The 20,584-nt window shown below is 40.4% G+C and overlaps 1 protein-coding gene across 1 annotated transcript; it reads left to right on the top strand.

The window, feature by feature from the left end:
* Window positions 1–88: 88 nt before the first annotated feature.
* dcaf1 (ddb1 and cul4 associated factor 1) lies at window positions 89–19,131 on the top strand. The gene is made up of 25 exons (XM_005740473.1): window positions 89–295; window positions 3,340–3,460; window positions 4,366–4,442; window positions 4,532–4,605; window positions 4,704–4,817; window positions 6,015–6,152; window positions 6,319–6,915; window positions 7,435–7,536; window positions 7,627–7,785; window positions 8,045–8,224; window positions 8,379–8,588; window positions 8,701–8,870; window positions 8,989–9,113; window positions 9,472–9,707; window positions 10,954–12,038; window positions 12,143–12,341; window positions 13,540–13,622; window positions 14,051–14,135; window positions 14,218–14,451; window positions 14,892–14,985; window positions 15,459–15,563; window positions 15,752–15,825; window positions 15,917–16,012; window positions 16,119–16,416; window positions 18,423–19,131. The coding sequence occupies exons 2-25, from the start codon at window positions 3,348–3,350 to the stop codon at window positions 18,476–18,478; spliced, it is 4,704 nt and encodes a 1,567-aa protein (XP_005740530.1). The 5' UTR covers window positions 89–295; window positions 3,340–3,347; the 3' UTR covers window positions 18,479–19,131.
* The last annotated feature ends 1,453 nt before the right edge of the window (window positions 19,132–20,584 follow it).

Here is a 20,584-nt window from a genome sequence, read left to right as displayed (position 1 = left end):
ATTTGTTTTGAAAAATGAAGCTCTGATTAAAAATATTTCGTAATGTTTTGCTGCGTGGTTGATTTCGTCATTACTAGTCGCCGGTCGCTGGTAAAATGACGCGCAGAACGTGTTCGCCATAATGATAATAAACCGTCAACACAAGGCTGCAATAAAGCAAATTAAGCTGAGGCTGTGAGTCAGTGATCGATGCATTGATAAGCAGTTATCGGCTATTTAAGTCTGGACTAATACAAGTGGATGCGAGTCGTTGTGAAATTGAGAAAAACGAGCAAGAACTGAGCGGAACAACAAGGTAAAGTTAGCATGCTAGCTAACTATCCAGGTTCACCTGTAGGTTCACGTCTAGCTTCTTCCTTAGTGCTGTGTTACATGTGCAGGAAGGTGTTGTCGTAATCTAAAATGACAGGTTTTGCATTTCTGGACAGTTCGTCCTTACTGCAAGCTGTAGTACTGGAAGAGAAGAGTGGCTACTTTAGTGTGCTAAGTACATTAGCTTCCTTGTTTAACAGCTAGCCAAACATCGCAACAGGCAGTAGATGTGAGTTTGCTGCTGTCTGTTTCAGTTAAGGTGAAGTGCGTGTAGGAAAGCATTTGAGTTTAAATGTGTTTCAAAAAGAACAGAAAATATTTTTAGCAAACACTGACTTAAACAGAAATTTGACAGTTGCGGCAGTCCCTGGAGGACTGCTGCAGCTGCACGCTCAGCTGTGAAAAAGCAACGGAGCGAGTCAGCGTGCTTTGTTCTCCCGACTGGAGCCAAACAACCTTCAGACTAAGCCAACCGAAGTTCTCGCATGCTCCCCTTTAATAATGCCGTGGTGTGGTTTTTATTTTAAACGATTATTAGCTACGGATAGTGGCAGCACACGAGTGTGGGCTAAGCTGTAAAAAGTGCACAAATAAATAAATTCTTTCAGTGATCCTAAATTATTAACTGGGCAGATGAGGTAAATGCCTAATTGCACCAAAACTCTAAGGTCCCCCAACGCAAGTTTGTACCATGTTATTTTGCCTACGTAATCCCTTAAATTGCAATTTTGTTGTACTACTTCTGACCTATAAGTCATTTAAGCAAAACAAAAAACCCTACTAAACAAAGAACCAATTTTAATTTGTGTCTTTAGCCACTTTATTACTGGAAACCTGTTGTCATTTGTTGCATTGTCTTTGGTCAAATTTTTGATCACCAAAGATAAGTGTGGCAGGCATAAAATAGTATTTTTGTACCAAAAAGGAAATGACTGTTAGTGGAAAACTTGTATCTCGTATCCTTAAGAGAGAAAAATTACAACAACAAAAAAGTACAATTGGAGGAGAAAAGAAGTGGGAGGTTTAAAAGTATTTGCATCAAACGAACAATATCTGAAAGTCATTCCTTGAAGAAATGTGGGGGGGATTAAGCAAAGACTTGGATAAACTGGATGGCTCGATGCATCTGCTGTTCGCTGATACTTCAGAAATGGTCTGAGTAGAAAGGTGGCTCTCAAGAAGCCCTGCTTAAGGAAAATGGGAAGACATGGCTGAGATATGCGAAAATACACAAGAACTGGACTGAAAATCAGTGGCAACAGGTCTTATGAATCGAAGGGCATTTTCACAACCATAGGTTGTTTTTTCTGGTCGTGATAAGTTGTAGCTTTCCCTGTGATTTGGTTATCTGATATTTTTTTTTCTTTTTTTGGGGGGGGGGGTTCACACAGCAAGCAAACCAAAATGCATCACAACAATCCACATGCGAATTTTCAGGCTGCTCATTGGCCAGATGTGTCTGGGGAGGGGCAACAAAAGTAAAGCAGGAAGAAGGTGTTGTATTCTGGGCTATTGGAAAACATGGCTAGTTGCTAACCCCCACAGAGCATTGCACAGCTGTAGTATCTTGCTGCATTCAGAAAACAAAGTATACATAACTACGAGAAGTTCTGTTACGCAGACTTAACATACACCTGGTAGTTAGGATCGGATCAGGTTCACACTATAAACAAACCACTCTAGAGTTCATCTGGAACCGCACTGAGACCTTTTGGAGTAGGTGGTTTTGTTTCGGCCTGCACCCATGTGCAATTACTGCACAAACAAACCAGTGTGAGATCTAAATTGACTAAACACTGCAGGTGGGAAGCACCCTAAATTTGAAATTTAAGGTTCAAATCATCATCAGTATGTATAGAGGAGGTCAGGAGAGGGGTACAACAGTGAGTGTCTACAGTCATCTGTAAAACACGGTGGAGGCTCTGTCATGGTTTGAGACTGCATTTCAGTCAGTGGTGTTGGAGATCAAAATTAATTGTATTATGAAATCAGAAAAACTACTCAGATTATGATCCACTATGCAATGCAATCTGGAAAGCACCTGTGAGGCAGTGGCTTCATTTTTCGGCATAACAATGCAGTAAAAGCATACCTGGATAGTGTTCCTGTGTTTGTTGGTTTTTCTGTTGTTGTTTTGTTTTGTTTTGTTCTTTCTCCCTATCAGTCATCGGTTGGCCTACACAGAGCCTGGACCTCAATATCACTGAAGCAGTATGTAGTCTTCCTGATCAGTCTTGATAGAGAAGCAAACAAAAGACATCCAGCGTCCAAAGATGAGCTTTGAATGTCTTTAAAGAAGCCCGGAGAATATTCCTGAAGACTTGCAATTAAAGAAATTACAGGAAAGCTTGCATAAGAGAGTTCAGACTGTGCAGAAGAATAAAGAGTCATAAAAATATTGCTTTTCAAGCTTATTAGAATTGTTTAAAAAAAAAAAAGAGAGAGGGAGAGAGACGTCCAGCTTTAAATTTATGCCTTGAACTTATATTTTGTTGAAAAGTTGTCATAACTGGTTGGTGCAAAAACTGACTTGTAAAACCTCCAGCCAATGTCATATTATGTTTTCAGAAAAACTGCAAGGCTCTCACCAACAATTGTGATTCTAGGTACATTCAATAGTTTTTTGTGTATATGAAGTTTGTGAAATGGAGAAATATATGCCCTTTATTTTTTATTTTTTCTGGTGAGCAAAATGAAGTGTATTTATCACTTGTTTTCTTTTGACTGCTGGTGAAACAAAACAAGAAATTTTCTATTTCTTGTGACAGAAAATTGTTAAACAAGTTTGTTAAACTATCAAATATTCAGATTTGAGAAGCTGGTACCACAAAATTTGAGGAAGCTTTGAATTTTAAAAATAACAAGGTGATTAAAAGAAGGTTCTTTCCGTATCTTTTTAAGTCTAAAATTGTGTTTTTTCTGGGCTGTCGGAAAAATGTTAAAACTGACATAAGTAGCATGACACGTGGCTTCTTAAGAGGCTAATCCAGACATGATGTTAAGTGCATTTTTGTGCTGTGCTAACAGGCTGTGCTATGGCATCTGCATCTGCCAGTGTGGACTCCAAGGCAGAGCTGACTTCTCTACTTGAACAATGGGAGAGAGAGCAACAGGGCAACACGCAGGACCTGGTCAACATCCTCACCAAGTAAGCTTTGCATATTGTTTATGTTGGTGGCACCCAGCCTTTGTAATGATCCCAGAGGCCTTTGTTGAAACCACCTGTGATGTCTCAAATTAAATTCTAATTCAAAATACTTCAGATAAGGTTTTAAGTCCTCATTGTGGTATTGAAGAGTCAGTGTGGCAAATTGTGTACATTTGTACTAGCATGCAGAGGCAGAACTGACTGTGTGTAATTTCCCATTACCTCCTGATACTTACTCAATTTAGTCTTCATTCTCAGACTTCTGTTTATCCCACATGTAGCTGCAGTCATTTATTTTTACTTTGAGCTAGCTTTTTACTAGTTCAACAAACCTTATACTTTCACTTTATTCTTAATGTTATCCTTTTTAACTGTGTATTTGTTGCTTTTGGCTAAATGGTTAGACTTTTTTGGTTTTTGGTATCTAGATTTTTGATTCAAGCTCCTTTTTACACATGAAGTTGTAATTTTCTTAAAAAAAACAACAAAGTTCAAGTGTAGTTGTACTAGTTTTGAATGATTGACACAAAATAATACTTATTTATTGTATACTGGTACTTTGTGCCACCCTCACTGTTTAAGAGCATCCTCCCTTTAGGCCAGCTTATTTCTTCAGAAGTAAGGATTGCACACACCCAGAGCAGTGTGCATGAGGTCATCATATTGTCAATTGCACTGACATCATACAAATCCCAGTGCAGAAAGAACTCACAGGGAATACTTACATGGTGACCTCTTATTTAAAACTTTGGCCATGTTTAATAGAAATCTCAACCATTGTAATGGATAGAAATGGCAAAGAAAGAGCAGCTGGCCTCACAAAGGACTGTTTTATGCAGTGTAATTAGGATGATTTGAGGGTTAGTTAAAAAGAGTTAAACGTGCTCATGCGCTGTAATTTTCAGAATCTCAGAGCTTGTTGAGAAGGAGACAGAGGAGTACCACAAAGCAGATCCTGACCCTTTTGATGATCGACATCCTGGTATGACAAACACGGCCACCATAGAATTGCAAGTCTACTGCTGATTTTAAGTGTCATTTATGTTTTCACATTTTCCTTTTTGCCACTAGGGAGAGCTGATCCAGAATGCATGTTAGGGCACCTCCTCAAGATCCTGTTCAAGAATGATGACTTTATGAACGCAGTAAGATTATTGGATGGATTTGAGAACGTTACCTTTAAAATAATGGGCATTTTTAGCAGCTCACTCAGAAGATAATTAATCTTTATTTCCCTTTGTAGCTTGTGAACAGCTACGTGATGACCAGCAGAGAATTTTCCCTTAATGCCGCAGCTTGTCGCCTGCTTCAAAACATCATGCCTGGATTGGAGACAGCTGTGGTGTTTCAAGAAAAAGTATGTTACTCCTGACTTCATTATGAGATAACTGTGAGATTTAGTCTTCAAGTTTTCTGGTTGGAAGAAAATGGAAGACACAATATTTCAACTATTGTTATAGCCTGTAACACATTTTTGGAGTTTTGAAGATGTGTGTCTTAATCAGGTGTTTTCAGCGTTTAAAGGTATGTAAATTGACTCCAACAAAAAGATGTGGTTTCCTTTTGATTTTATTGTGTTTATTTGATTTAATTCATCAAGTCCCAATTTAAGAAACACCGTGACTGTAGTATATTAAACAAATTGAGCAATAAATAACAGTACAGGCTGCAACTGAAATTAAGATCTCTTTAAACCTCCTTCAGCAGTAACAGCCACCCTCAGATGTTTCCTGTAGCTGCTTGTGGGACTTGCACCACCACACACACAAACAACTGTCGTTGACTGAACAGCGCTCATCAGGCAATATCACTTCCTCTCAGCGTGCTTATTTAAGCCATTCCAAAACAAACCAAAAGCTCTTTCTTCTTTTGAACTGCTCTGTTTATTTGCTTGGCTGCTTTCGATCTATGACTTGTTGCATCATAGATCATCTTGTAAGCATCAGATAGCTGCCGTTCCACTTCCCTGTAAACATTTCACAATGCAAATTTGCAACCAGAACCTGAAAAATCAAAGAAGGCCCAAATGGCGATGTCTCTTTCACTATGCTTTGATGTTTTTGAGTTTCAAACATCAGGTAGTTTTTACTTCTGGTCTGTTTGGTCACAAAGTAAGATTCATTTCTTTGAGGTGGTGATACTGACTGACAGAGCACTCCATCACTTTTAAAAACACTGTCTAAAGAAGTCAGTTTTGTTTGTTGTGTCACAGTCCAGTCTACAAGTTAAAATTTAACTGCAGCGCTGTATTATTTGACCCATGAAGATAAATGTCATACTGCTTCTCAAAACACAAGACCTTAAAGCTTTATTTTAAAAAGGGAATCCACATTCACTATGGGGGGGGGAAAGTACAAAACTAGTGACGTCCTTGGTGTGCGGATCCTTGGTCAGGTTAAAAAGTTAAATTACATCTGTACAAATCATGTGAATTTTTTTTTTTTGAAAGTCATGCATTCTTATTTGAGCAAAGAAAAATAAGAGCCACCTTTTGATGAAATTTGGTACTCTGTGTCTGCATGTGCTTCATCACTCCTGTGTTTGCTCTTCTTAGGAGGGCATAGTTGAAAGACTCTTTAAGTGGGCTCAGGAGGCCGAGCAGCCCCTCAGAATCTATGCCACAGGCTTGCTGGCAGGTGCCATGGAGAATCAAGACATTGCAGCAAACTACAGAGAGGAGAACTCTGTTTTGGTCAGTGGAGGTTTCTACTCTCTTATGTATCAGGTTGCATTAACAGGGTAATGGCATGCAATGATGAGACAAGTAAATACAACAGGTGATTTAAAAATGTTTTCCGTTTGATCAGAACCAGTAGGTGGTGTAAAGCAGCTTGCTTTTTCTTCTTTACTTTTGACAGGTGCCTTTGATGCTGCATCGGTTGCGTGAGCTTCAGAATAAAGATGCTGAGAACAAAAGGGATATCAAGCGGCCCAGCCCCAGGAAGACACTGAGCGAGCCTTTGTTACCTCTGGATGAGGAGACGGTTGACGGAGGCTTTGAAGAGAAGCCATTCACACCTGGGAAAAATGGAGCCGAAAAGGAGGGGACGGGACAGCCGGAAGATGGCGAAATTTCCTTCTCAACTATGGAGCCTGAAAACGAGCTTTCGTTCCGTCTTAACTCCCCTCACAAGACCAGCAGCCGTGCCAACTCGGCTGTGAAAACCATGATGAAACCCATGTCTGCTCCGGGATCTTTGGCAAATCAAGGAATGTCTGATGGCAGCAGTTACCTAAAAAGAAGAGCTGAGAGGGAAAGTGGCAGGACCTCAAAACAGAAGCTAAATTTCTCTTTGCCAGAGCCAGAGAGGAACTTCAGTGAGCTTTCCAACAGCAGCTGGACTGAGATGAGCCCCTGGGTGATTGGTAACAACTATCATCTGTACCCTTTGACCCCAGAGATTGAGCAGAGGTTAATCCTGCAGTATCTCACACCTCTGGGGGAATATCAGGAGGTTGGTCCACTTTTATCAGCCTATAGAGTGCTTAAACTTGCAAAGATCAGCTGAATAATTGATATGGATTGATATTTTTATAATCTGTTAGTTTAAACGACTTCAATGTCCAAATTCAATTAATTTTTTTTATTTAAGGAGTAATATGATAGTGAACATCGGGCATTTTAGACTAGTGTTCTTTGTAGACTGTTGAGGATTATACAAGTTTTAAATAATATTGTTTTAATGCAGCCCTTGTAATATGAGTTTTAATCATTTGTAGTTCATGTGTTTGACTGCGTTTGTGTGTTGGCACATGTTTACCAGCAGATGTCAGTCTTTCATAATTTTTTTTTAAACTTCTCTTCTGATTATGTTAAAAATGTGTTGGGTTTTTTTTTGTTTTTTTTTTTAGGTGTGACCTTATACATTTCAGGTTCATCTAAGAATTAAAAAACAAAACAAAAAAACTAGCAGGCAGACCAGGCATTGACAAATTTTTAAAGTACATTCTGTCCCACTCTCTCCTACCTGCAGCTGCTGGCAGTGTTCATGCAGAAGGGAGCTCGGGAGTTGCTGATGCATTACATGGATTTAAAACAGACCAATGATGTGCAGCTCACCTTCGAGGCTCTCAAGGTAAGCAAAGTTTCATGTAGTCGACCTTTCACGGTGCCTGAAGCGCAACAAGGTGCTCAAAAGTCTCCTGTTTTCTTCTCATCCTCACAGTATCTGGCTTCGCTGCTGTTGCACAAGAAGTTTGCTGCAGAGTTTGTTGCTCATGGAGGAGTTCAGAAGTTGCTGGAAATCCCCAGGCCTTCAATGGCAGCTACTGGAGTGTCACTGTGCCTCTACTACCTTGCCTATAACCAGGATGCCATGGAAAGGGTACGGAGAGTCACAGTAATATACAGCAATGGCTATTGTATCCTTATTTTGCTTTAGGTTTATTTTGTGGACTAAGATGAAGTCACTTGTTAAAAATGTGAAATGAGATGACTAACATAATGATACTATGTTAGTGATCTGTAGAAGATGACATAATTCTGTGCCGTCAGTCAAATATAATTTTTTGATTAGAAGCTACACTTAGGTTTAATACTAGTAGCAGTTCATGTTTATGTTCATGTCTTTATCTCTTCTCAAGGTGTGCATGTTGCCTCACTCCATCCTGTCAGATGTAGTCGGCTACACGCTGTGGCTGCTGGAATGTTCACATGCATCCGGCTGTTGCCACGCCACCATGTTCTTCTCCATCTCCTTTTCCTTCCGTGCAGTCTTGGAGCTTTTCGACAGGCAGGACGGCCTCCGACGTCTCGTCAATCTGGTAAGACAAACCAGCAGTCCTCGCTTTAATGTGTAAAAGTAAATGTGTTATTTATAGAAAATAACATAATGTGGGTACAGCATTGACTGCCTTTCTTCAAATGTAGAAGATCCTAATTGTGTACTTTCCTATGCTATGAACTGACTGCTTTCAGATTAGCACACTGGAGATCCTGAATCCCGAAGATCAGGGGGCGCTGCTGAGTGATGATGAGATTTTCTCCAGCAGGCAGACAGCCAAGCACACCTGCATGGCGCTGCGCAGGTACTTTGAGGCCCATTTGGCAATCAAGGTGGAGCAGGTGAAGCAATCCCTTCAGCGCACAGAGGGCGGTGCCCCCATTCACTCACAACCGTACTACAAGGTAAGCAGAAGACTTTTTATCTGTTAAACATTTTGAAGTATTTTATGTTGTATTTAGTAATGCATATGTGTTTTGATGAAGTAATCTGTAGTGATGGTGTCTCATTCTTCAGGCTGTCAGCTATAGCCGTGAGCAGGTTGTGGAAATGATGGAGTTTCTGATCGAGCACGGTCCACCGCGACTCTATTGGGAACCAGCAGAGGTCTTTCACAAGCTGTCATGTGTTCAGCTCCTCCTGCAGCTTATATCCATTGCCTGTGACTGGAGGACCTACTATGGCAGGTATTGACATAGCAGTTAAAATGTTAAAATGCCTTTCATACATATTTTTTCATACATATTCTAGACAGTAGGTTTTATCAGTGCACTCAAAGTGATGGTTATTGTTCTTTCTTTGTAGGAGTGACACTGTGCGCTTTGCCCTTGACATCCTGAGTATCCTCACAGTTGTTCCCAAGACTCAGCTGCTGTTATCCGAGGCTGTTGCTGTGCTTGATGAGGGAGGATCCACCGTTTCCACTGTTGGTAAGTTGTTCCATTTTAGTTGACATTCATCTATCAAAGATCAAATACAATTACATTATTATCTTTTAATATTAAAAAGTCTCATTTTACTTGTATATCAGTGGTATTCACTAAATGGTGACACATTCAAACAGCTTTTTATATGGCCATCTGTTCACAGAGCCATTAGAGAATTTCTTGTACAATAAAATCAAAATTTATTATCACTACCCACTGAATGCAATAACATGGAGCAGCTCTGTTTTTATTTGTTTATTTTGTGGAACCTTTGCCCAGTCCTTTTGAGATATGGCGTAACTCCAGGTATTCCTTTACAAGGTTTTTAATTTCATCTTTTTGTTTTGTTTTGTTCTCTCAGGGATGAGTATAGTTCTGGCAGTCGCGGAAGGAGAGGTATTTGTGAATGATGCAGAAATTCAGAAGTCAGCACTGCAGGTTGTCATCAACTGCGTTTGCGCTCCAGATAAACGCATGTCCAGCATTGGCAAGTTCATTGCAGGAACCCCCCGTCGTCGCCTTCCACAGCAGACCAAAGCAAACGAAAGTGTGCTCACTAAGATGTGGAATGTAGTGCAGTCGAACAATGGCATCAAGGTAGAATTAACACACAGCACACAAAAAAATGGGTGGTTTTAATGTTAGAAAGATAATATTGGCTTTTTTTTTTTTTTTTTTTAAAGCACTAACAAAAATGGCCTTCTGGCAGATCAAAGTATATCTTATATAGTGACAGGAGCTGGAGTGGTAAATGAAACAGATTTATTTGATAGCTTTTATAATGGGTAACACTTAAAGGGTGAACTTCTTAAACCCACAACCACCCACATTTATATACTGATGTACTCCACTGACTTACACACTAAGGATCTTCTGAAACCTGTACCAGTGCAGCTGAAACATTACAGACAGAACTACCTAAATATTGTAACATTTGAATTCAAAGACTGCAAGAAAGATGTGGTGTTTTCTTGTAAACTTAGCTTAAGTTTGCAGCTAAATGTATTGAGGTTGTCCAGGATTTGGCATCGTCTCATGTAAATGATGGTGTATAAAATCACAACCTGCATCTGTTTTCTTCCACTTATCCAATTCAGTGTCGCGGGGGAGCTGGAGCCTATCCCAGCTACCATAGGGCAAGATAGCATAGATCAATCCGGGTTACACCCATGGATGGGCTGCCAGCACGATAACCCAAAAATGAGGCGATGTTCAATTTTCACATTTAAACCATAAATGCATCTGTTAGGAGGCTGAGGGGAAGCACTAGCGGCTAGCAGCACATCTTTTTTGTACAAACATATTTTGTCAAAGTCACCTTGACTTCACAGACAGAATTCAGGTTCAGCAAAGCCAGCTGGATGAGGTGTTCCTCAGCAAAGAATAGTGGGACGGTAGTTTTCTCTTTTTTGTAGGATTTTCATTATGTTTCTTCTCCTGGTTTATGGCTGCGCTACAGTGAGGGTATAATGTAAGGAAGAGATATAAAGTTGTAAATGTGATTCCCTTTAAACCTCTTCAGAAGCTTCTTCTCTCTTTGTGCATTTAAGGGATTGAACAATCCTTAAAAGAAAATGAGGAATGATTTCCAGTTTGGGGAAGGATGTAAGGAAGCATAAAATATGACAATAAAAGCACTTTTACTAAAGCACTGTGATAACGAGATCAGCTAAAGCACTGAATAACCTACATTAACATTTACAGTTTTAGTCTGCTGCTGCTTATGCCCTCTGCTTAGACACCATTGTTTTATTCTCCTCAGTTCGGAGCTTTCCTGATCAAGACACTTTCGCTTATGCCCTCAGCCCTTGTTTATAACTTACACTTTGTGTTTGTCCTCTAGGTTCTGCTATCCCTGCTGACAGTGAAGATGCCCATTACAGATGCAGATCAGATCCGAGCTCTGGCCTGTAAAGCTCTGGTGGGTCTGTCTCGCTCCAGCTCTGTCAGACAAATCATCAGCAAGCTGCCGTTGTTCAGCAGCGGACACATCCAGCAGCTCATGAAGGAGCCTGTGCTCCAGGACAAACGCAGCGAACATGTCAAGTTCTGCAAGTTTGCTGCAGAGCTGATCGAAAGAATCTCTGGGAAACCGTTGCTGATTGGTACAGATGTGTCTCTGGCATGGTTGCAAAGGGCCAGTGTGGTTGCTCAGTCCAGGATCACCTTCCCTGAAAAAGAGCTGTTGCTGCTTATTAGGAACCATCTTGTGGCCAAAGGCCTGCATGATACTGCCACCACACTCACCAAGGAGGCAGATCTCCCGATGGCATGTTTGTCTCACTCTTCGCATTCTTCTTCTACCTACCCACCTGTTGCCCCTCCCCCTCCTGCCTCTCCTGTTGCTACTCTGCCTCGCACACCTCGGCTGGCCAACGGTGTTGGATCAAGACTTGGAAGCAACCCCTCTCATTCATCCACTCCAGGATCCAGCCACCCTCAGACACGTCCATCAACTTCACAGCCCAGTGGAATGCCTGCTGCTGCTTCTTCTGCTTTCCCATCAACATCTGTCCCTCACTGTAACAGTGGCTCACCACTGATTGGGCGAATTGTTTTCTCACGTGAGCGGCAAACAGGGTGCAGTACAGTAAGTTGTAAAAGACCTCGGGTGCTGCGGCAGAAGTCTGACCATGGGGCCTTCAGCCAGAGCCCAGCTATGAAGAAACAGTTTGACAGGCATCTGCCGTCTCCTCCTGCATTAGACAGCATTATTACAGAGTACCTGAGGGAACAGCATGCACGCTGTAAAAACCCTGTCGCAACCTGTCCACCGTTTTCCCTCTTCACCCCCCATCAGTGCCCTGAGCCCAAACAGAGACGCCAAGCACCCACCAACTTCACATCCCGACACACGCGGAGAGTCGTATATCCAAAATATGGAGGTGTAGATGGAGGATGCTTTGACAGGCATCTTATTTTTAGCAGGTAAATATCTTTGTTTCATTTTCTGTTTCTGAGGCTCAAGTGCGATTTAATCGGTCAGCCCCCTCACAGCCACTGATGTAATTCTTCATATTTTCTTTGTCCAGGTTCCGTCCCATCTCTGTGTTCAGGGAGGCAGACGAGGATGAAAGTGGATTCATGTGTTGTGCCTTTTCAGCCCGTGAGCGTTTCCTGATGCTCGGAACGTGTACGGGGCAGCTCAAACTCTACAATGTGTTTACAGGCCAGGAGGAAGCCAGCTACAGCTGTCACAGTTCAGCTATCACTCACCTGGAGCCATCACGGGTTAGTAGAGAGAACCACAAGTAAATAAATTAAAAAATATATATATATACAATTTAACTCATTCACTGCCATTGACGTCTATAGCCGTCAATGGCAGTGAATGAGTCAATGGGTTTAACTCATTCACTGCCAATGGCTGGCAGTGAATGAGTTAAAATCCACACTGATCATCATATTATGATTAAATTGCGTGCTATTTATTATGGGCTTGAAACATGTGTCATGTTATTATGTTTAACCTACTAAGACCTGGCGTCCACATATGTGGACATCACATTTTGGGTTTTCTAGACTAAGATAGTAAATTTTGCTCTACAAGTGCCTGATATCCACTTACGACAGGGGTGGGCAACTCTAGGCCTCGAGGGCCTGCAGGTTTTAGATGTGTCCTTGATCCAACACAGCTGATTCAAATGGCTAAATTACCTCCTCAACATGTCTTGTAGTTTTCCAGAAGCCTGGTAATGAACTAATCATTTAATTCAGGTGTGTTGACCCAGGGTGAGATCTAAAACCTGCAGGACACCGGCCCTCGAGGCCTGGAGTTGCCCACCCCTGACTTACATTATACTGCCACTGTTCTATCAAAATTTAAAGGGAATGTCCTCATATGTGGATCGTATTTTTCTCAGAATCAAAATTAGGTAAAAAAAAAAAAGATGTTCGTGCAAAACAAAATGTTTAGGTTTCTTTAAAAAAAAAAGTCAGCAGGAGGCTTGTTTGTATGATGTGTCCTCCAGCTGTTATTGTGACTGCAACACGGAGGACAGACCAAAGAAAGAAACTGCTGAGGGATTGCAGCCATGCGTCAGCATCTTACAATCCACATGCATCATACTCGTGTTGTACCCAAGGTTGATTAGATCTGTGTCAGACAGTGTGCCTTGCAGTAAACTTACAAAATCTCAGCGTGTAGATGCCTTAAACAAGAGTGATGACAAATCTTCAAAACCTCTACCACTCATACAGTGAGACTAAATGTTTAAAGAAGACATCCTGTCAAGTGTTTAAGTGTTGAAAGTAAACGCATTTGCATTTTCAAGTATTATGTATTTAAAAAACAAAAACAAAACAATTTTTAGAAAGGAGAATGGGATGCAGTTATAATTTTTTACATCAAGGCTGTTGAAAATTGCTTTTTCTAGAACTGTATTGTTTGAAAACGTGTCTGAAAGAGGATCTCGTCGTGTCTTTTTAGGATGGTTCTCTGCTCTTAACGTCGGCCTCTTGGAGTTACCCGCTGTCTGCACTGTGGGGCATGAAATCGGTGTTCATCATGAAGTAAGCAATGCATTCACAAAACTCTGAAGTCTTATTTACCCAGCTACTTTGAAGTGCACATAAAACACATTCCATTAAGTAAAATGCATAATTGAAATATTTGGAGTATGAAATTATTAGAAACTGCTGCCACGTGACTTCTGATTAAGTCTGTCGAGATCTTACTGCCTCTATGTATGTGGTGATCTTTGCCCAGTGGTATAGCAGCTTTAATCTGTCAAAGGAGCCGCCAAAGGGAGTGTGGTTTAACTATGCACAATAATGGCCTCTGGGCTGTAGTCTTTCTGGAAAACAAGCATGTGGCTTTATTCATCTGAATAGTTTAACCAATGCAATATTAACCCCGAGATTCTCAACAGTATGAGACTAAAGTGCTCTGCTGACTTTGTTTTTTGCTTAAATGTTAATCATGCTCTCTATTTCTTTAGGCATTCGTTTCTGGGCGACCATTATGTGGAGTTCAGCAAGCTTTCACAAGATCATGTCATCGGGACAAAAGAGCACGTAGCACGTGTACGTATGTTTTCCATAATGCATAAAAACAAAGCATCCAGCAAGAGGGTAAATGTTCATTCTCATTACTTCTCTTCACCAGATATATGATATCCAGACTGGTCAGGTTACTCTAACTCTAAACAACCCAGACCTGGCTAACAACTACAAGAGAAACTGCGCCACCTTCAACCCAACGGACGACCTGGTGCTGAATGACGGTGTGCTGTGGGATGTGCGCACGGCTCAGGCCATCCACAAGTTTGACAAGTTCAACATGAACATCAGTGGAGTGTTTCATCCAAACGGCCTTGAAGTCATCATCAACACAGAAATTGTATCCTTTCATTGTTGGGTTGGTACAACTGCAGTTTTAGAACTTTTACAGTAAATTTGTCATTTGGATCTTTAGACCATTTTATACCTCTCACTATTGTTCTCCAACAGTGAGGGGAATATTTTTAAGGATGAGGATAAATATTTATTTGGTAAAATTCTTGTTTTGATGAGTTTGATGGAAAACCAAAAATGCTACCCTTTCTTAATGAACTATTTCAATGGAGAGATCAAGTGAATGCATAATTACAGGTCAAGGAATAGTTGTCAACAGTGGACTTTCACTGTAAATATAATTACTGTGACTGCTATTGGGAATCGTTTCACTGCTGAGCATAAAATATTTATTCCATTAGGGTTAGGGTTGTCTTGGGAATGGTTATTTATTGTTCTTGTTTCTATACAATTGAGTGTATCGTGGTCTTTAACTGAGACTTTTAGTGGGATCTGCGCACTTTCCACCTCCTCCACACGGTTCCTGCTCTGGACCAGTGCAGAATAGTCTTCAACAACAGCGGCACTGTCATCTATGGAGGTAAATGCAGAATTCACTGCGTGATGGGTAATGTAGCACATTTGGCATCAAGCCTGCAACTCACTTCACAGTCAGTACAAGTGTGTGAAAGGTGTGTTTAGGTAGAAGGTTGGTAAGTGTGAGGTAAAGTGAGCACGTGTGTATTTGGTGAAAGGTGTGAATAGAGCCTGCAGCGGTAGAGTGAGTGAGTGTTTGTGTGTATGTGTGCGTGTGCATGTGCATGCTCACGCGCAAACTACTTGATACCACAGAGTCAGTCAGAGCCATATGGACTGAAAGCTCAGTGTTGGACTGGCAACAGAAAGAACCAGCTGGTTCATGCCACCTCACAGGAAGAGCCATGGGCGTGCAGTACTGGCTTTGTCTGTACAGCGAGCGTTTCAACCACTGAGGAGCCAGAACCAAAGCTAACCAGCTTGCTGGGTTCCTTTTATTTACTCTCCATCTCTCCCTGTGGCTTTTGTTTTTTGTAGCAATGCTGCAAGCTGATGATGAAGACGACATGATGGAAATGCAGATGAAAAGTCCATTTGGTTCATCATTCAGGACTTTCAATGCCACAGACTATAAACCCATTGGTGAGGGTTCCTACATTTAACTAGCTCAAATTTCAAATTGATCCTTATAGTTTTATTCATTTAATAATAATCACTGTCACTTTTTATATTCTATATTTTATATTCTGTATTGATGAACGTATATATTTTTAAACCCACTGTAATACTTTCGTTAAACATGTTTTGTTTTTTTCCCCCCCTCTTCTCAGCCACTATTGATGTGAAGAGGAATATATTTGACCTTTGCACAGATACAAAAGACTGCTACCTAGCCGTGATTGAGGTAAATTCCTTTTCATTACATTTTTAATAATGATTGTGACCATTTTTCCAAAAATACATGAAAATGCTGTTTTGTCCCCCCCCTCCCATAGAACCAAGACTCAGTCAACACTGACACAGTGTGCAGACTGTATGAAGTTGGTCGGCAGAGACTGGCAGAGGAAGAGGAGGAAGACGAGGAGGATCAGGTACTATTTATTTTTTGTTGTTTGTTTTGCTTTGGATGCAACCTCTTTGGTTCCTTTACGCAACACTAAAATTTCTAACAACTGACCTTCTCTGTTTGTGTTGCAGGAGGATGACGATCAAGAGGAAGATGATGACGACGATGAGGATTCGGACGACGATGTTGACACGGATCCCCTCATCGCCGAGCTGGAGAATGAAAACGGCGGAGAGGATGAAGATGACGAAGAGGAAGATGACGGTAACGATGAATTCTCTCCTTCCGATGAAGAAGTAGCGCGTCTCCTCGAAGAGGATGTTGATGCTGCAGATGATGACGACGATGATGACGATGATGATGAGGATGACGACGATAATGACGAGGATGACTCTGATAATGATGATGTCGATCTGGATGGCGATAATGGTGAGCAGAGGGTCTACAGTTTACCTTGTTCTTCAGGCTATAGCAATTTTCTTAATTTCATTGACTCCAAACCTGTCTGCTTATAGAAACAGAAAAAAACACGTCCAGCTATAGCAGCATGAAGTTTTTTTGTTTTGTTTTTCATTTGAATAGTAACATTTCAGTTGCTCCAGTCAACATGAATGGAGAAAATATTTGTGATGCCAGTACATTTTTCTTTTTTCTTTTAACTACAGTGTATTTTAAATTGATTAAGTCTATAAACAGGAGGGACATCTGTTGGTGTGCCAAACTACCTGCTGCCACTATGTTCTGAAACTTGGCCACCTATCAAAGACTGGGTTATATTGGGGGAGTGGTAGTTTGTACAGCCTATTTTCTGAGCTGTTGGTCAGCAGGGGTGTTGTTTGTTTTTTCCTCCTGAAGAGTGAAGGTGACAGTCATAGACAGAACATGGACACTTTATTAGGTACACTTTGCTCGTACTGCCTTAGTTCTTCATGACATAATTTCAGGAATGGACTGGAATCATTCTGGTCCGTGTGGACACATCATCATGCAGTTGCATTTGTCGACTGCAAACTGTATCAGGGAGGCACTAATTTGGCGTGAGACCTTGTGGATGCAGAGGCTATTTGAGTACAATGCATTCATTGTCATGTTCAAGAATCGAGTTAAGATGATTTTAGTTTTGAGACATGGCGTGTTATCATGCTGGAAGCAGGCATCATAAGATGGGTACACTGTCCCCAAGATAGAGGACCAAGATAGAGGCAGCAGATGGCTGCCCTTCCTTGAGCTGGAGGTTTCTTCCTGATTTTAAAAAGGAATTTTACCTTCCCATGGTCCCCAAGTGCTTGCTCATATAGTGTTGTCTGAATGTTGACAATTTCTGTGTTATTGTTGGGCCTTTACTTAACACTATAAAGCACCTTGAGTCAACTGTTTTGTCATTTGGTGCTCGTGAGGAAAAATACTGAGGTAGGCTGTGAAGTTTAAGACTCTGTACTAAAGGGCCCAAGAAAATATCCTCCATACAGTTACACCACTGAAGTCAGGATGGATATTATCCATGTTTTCATGTTGTTTAGCTCACATTCTGACTCTACTATCTGAGCACACAGTAGTCCTCTGACCTTTGGCACCAACATGGCATTTTCACCCAGATTTTTAGGGTTAACTGCAGCTGAATATTTTTCCTCTTTGTGAGGAAAATACCAGTAAAATACAATTTCTGAAATATATTTACAATAAGTCCCTCATGCCACAACTATGCTACATTCAAAGTCCATTAAAATCACCTTTTTGCCTCATTCTGATGCTCAGTTTGAAATTTGGCAACTTTGGCACATTGTCAAGTTATCTTGACAATGTGTCTAAATGAACTCTATTGCTGCCATTTGATTTAGACATTTAAGTTGAGTAGGTGTATGTAACAAATTGGCCTTTAAGTGTATTAAACACTAGAAAGTGTAATATGAGAAAGCACATAAATTATGCTTGTCCATTAATCAGCACACCTGCCTGTGAGTACAATCACATGATCAGCATTATATTGATTAGTTTCACATGCACATTTTTGTAATTATAACATTAACAAACTAAATGTGTGCCTTTGTATAAACAACTGGGTTAGATAGATGTGAAATGTTGGAATGTAACCTAGAAGCATCTTTTAATAAATACAGCTCTGATGTCATGTAAATGATGCAGCACAACTGTTTGGTCAAATTTCTGTTTTCATGCCTGTCTGGTCATCTTTTTTTTTGTTTTGTTTTTTTTCCCCCGTGGAAATAAAAAAAGAAAAAAAAAATGCTGTCTTGGTTTATTCCAGACGCTGAGACGCACAGAAGAAAAATCAGAGTGGACTTAAAGCTCCTTAACATTATTCCAAAGCTGCTTTGTTTTTGCCGTTTTAGCAGTTTCATCCTTCACCCAATGACCTATTCAGCACAAAATCTCACTTTCCCCATTTCTAAATCTGTATTTGTCTATCACACAAACAGACAGCTCTGACAACTCTGACCTTGAGGATGACATCATCTTGTCCCTGAACGAATGAGGAGCCATCTGCATCGGGAATAAAGGAAGCCGATGACCCGTCCACTTCTGCCCCGTGGACGATTGGTGCATAACGTGGGTCAAACTTGGAGCCCGGCCTGTTTGAAACGGCAGGTGTCTGCACACTTTGATGAGACTGAGGAGGAACGAGCTCACAGAGATCGAGCGGGAAAATCCATGCGCACAACTTGGCTTAACGTTGGGCATAAATGATTGTATATGATATAGTTTTATTTAAAAAAGGCTTGCAAAATTAAAAAAAATGGCTGGTGTGAAAATAGGTTAAAAGAGAAGTGTTATATTTTATCACAATGGTTCTTTAAATGAGCCTCTTCATTTGATATTGACTGATTTTCTAAGCCTCTGTTTGGTCACAGATTAGTCTTTGTAGGAGATGCAGCTTACTTTGCAAGGCTCTGGGTCTGCATTTGTGTAGCTAAGGATACAACGCTCTCTCAAGCTTGTACTTAGCCATGCTGCCTAGAGTAATCACCAAAAGTACTGGAGTATTGAATTGGGCAGCTATTCTGATGCACAAACATGTTGCCACTGGTTCAGAAAGCATTCAAGTACCGCTTCAGGATTTACTTTCACCATACAAACTACACACAGCAGTGCTATTAGTGAATGTTGCCTCTTGATTTCAATATGTAAATAGAGAAAATTAAATCAGCTTGGTGCTCTAACTAGTGTGGACACTGTACACCTGCTTGCTGTCAGCATGACAGACATTAAAGAGGCCTCTACAGCTTTCCACCATTACACCCCTTCACCAGGTCAACACAAGGATTTGGATTCAGTGGGTGCTTCTTAAGATTACAGGGTTTTGTTTTGTTTCATGCTGGTGGTAACATCACAGGTTTAATCATTCATTATCAGTAAATTGCATTTATTGCAGTGACTTTGGCTCATTAAAGGATGGACATCTGGCTAATTCCTGGAACATTCAGCAAAAAATATTTCAAATTTGTGTTTTCTCTGAGAGAAAAACAGGATCTATGACTGTCAGCCTTGTGAAAACTGATGCCAAGCACATGCACACTTTCAGTGCAGTGCAGACATTTCATGATTTTTGTTTTTTGCCTTGTAATTATTAATTTTTACCTGTTTTCGTTTCCAAAAGGAAACTTGTACGTTGAGTTTCTTGACAGTTTATGTACAACTTGTATGTATCTAAAGTATTTTACTAGAAATAAAGAAAGAAATGAGGGGAAAAAAATTATATCTTTAATAAAATAAAGATTTTTCTTAAATCAGAGGCGTCAAACATAAAGCCCGGGGACAGAATTGGCCCGCCGAAGACCCCAATTGGCTCGTTGGACGACTTTGGAAAGGAGGACATAAATTCCGGACTTTTAATTGTATTTTCAGTGTTATAGCTTTTGCTGCCCAATGGCCATTCATACTAAACCAATGTAATTAAATGATAGTCCTGTCATTTTACAAATTGACTTCTTACAGTTTAAGCCCAATGAGTCGTGCTAATAGATTTCTCTAATTTACAGCATTTCTTTATCATGTAGAAAAACAGATTTGTTATTGAAATTGCGCTTTTTTTTTTATATTAAAGTATCTCATTGATTAAGTGTGTAGTTACATTTCTGCACACTGAGAGAAATGGGAGTTTCACTGATCTGGGCCACATAAGATTGAAGTGGGCTGTATGTGGCCCACGATGTAAAATGACTTTGACATCCCCGTCTTGGATAATGGCTGTTCGGCATAGCAAAGGCATCTTAAACACTGTGAACTTTTACAGTAGGGTAGAAATTTAATTGTTCTTCAAACAAGGAGCCAACAAAGGAAAAGTTTGAGCAAATCTTTTAAGAAGAGAGTTTTTACTTTTTATACTTTTACTGTGAAGCAACTGGCTTGCAATTTCAAGATTTAAAAAAGGTGTTTCAAGATGAGAAAACCACTGTGCCATTAATCATGTGTACTATATTATGGATATATCCTGTGCTGTGCCTAATAGCAACAAAGGCACTACATGCTACTACTATTGTAGAATTGTTACTTCTTAATACCACATGAGTAAATACTCTGACAATTACTTTGCATTGTGTAAACAGAATGAATTTAGACATTAGATCAGTGTAATTCTTTC

The sequence above is a fragment of the Pundamilia nyererei genome, unplaced genomic scaffold (assembly GCF_000239375.1).
Source record: "Pundamilia nyererei isolate P.nyererei 1_Seehausen unplaced genomic scaffold, PunNye1.0 scaffold00100, whole genome shotgun sequence".
In the NCBI taxonomy this organism is placed as follows: Eukaryota; Metazoa; Chordata; class Actinopteri; order Cichliformes; family Cichlidae; genus Pundamilia; species Pundamilia nyererei.
The sequence above is the reverse complement of the archived record's forward strand: the minus strand, read 5'-3'. Positions and strand labels throughout refer to the sequence as shown.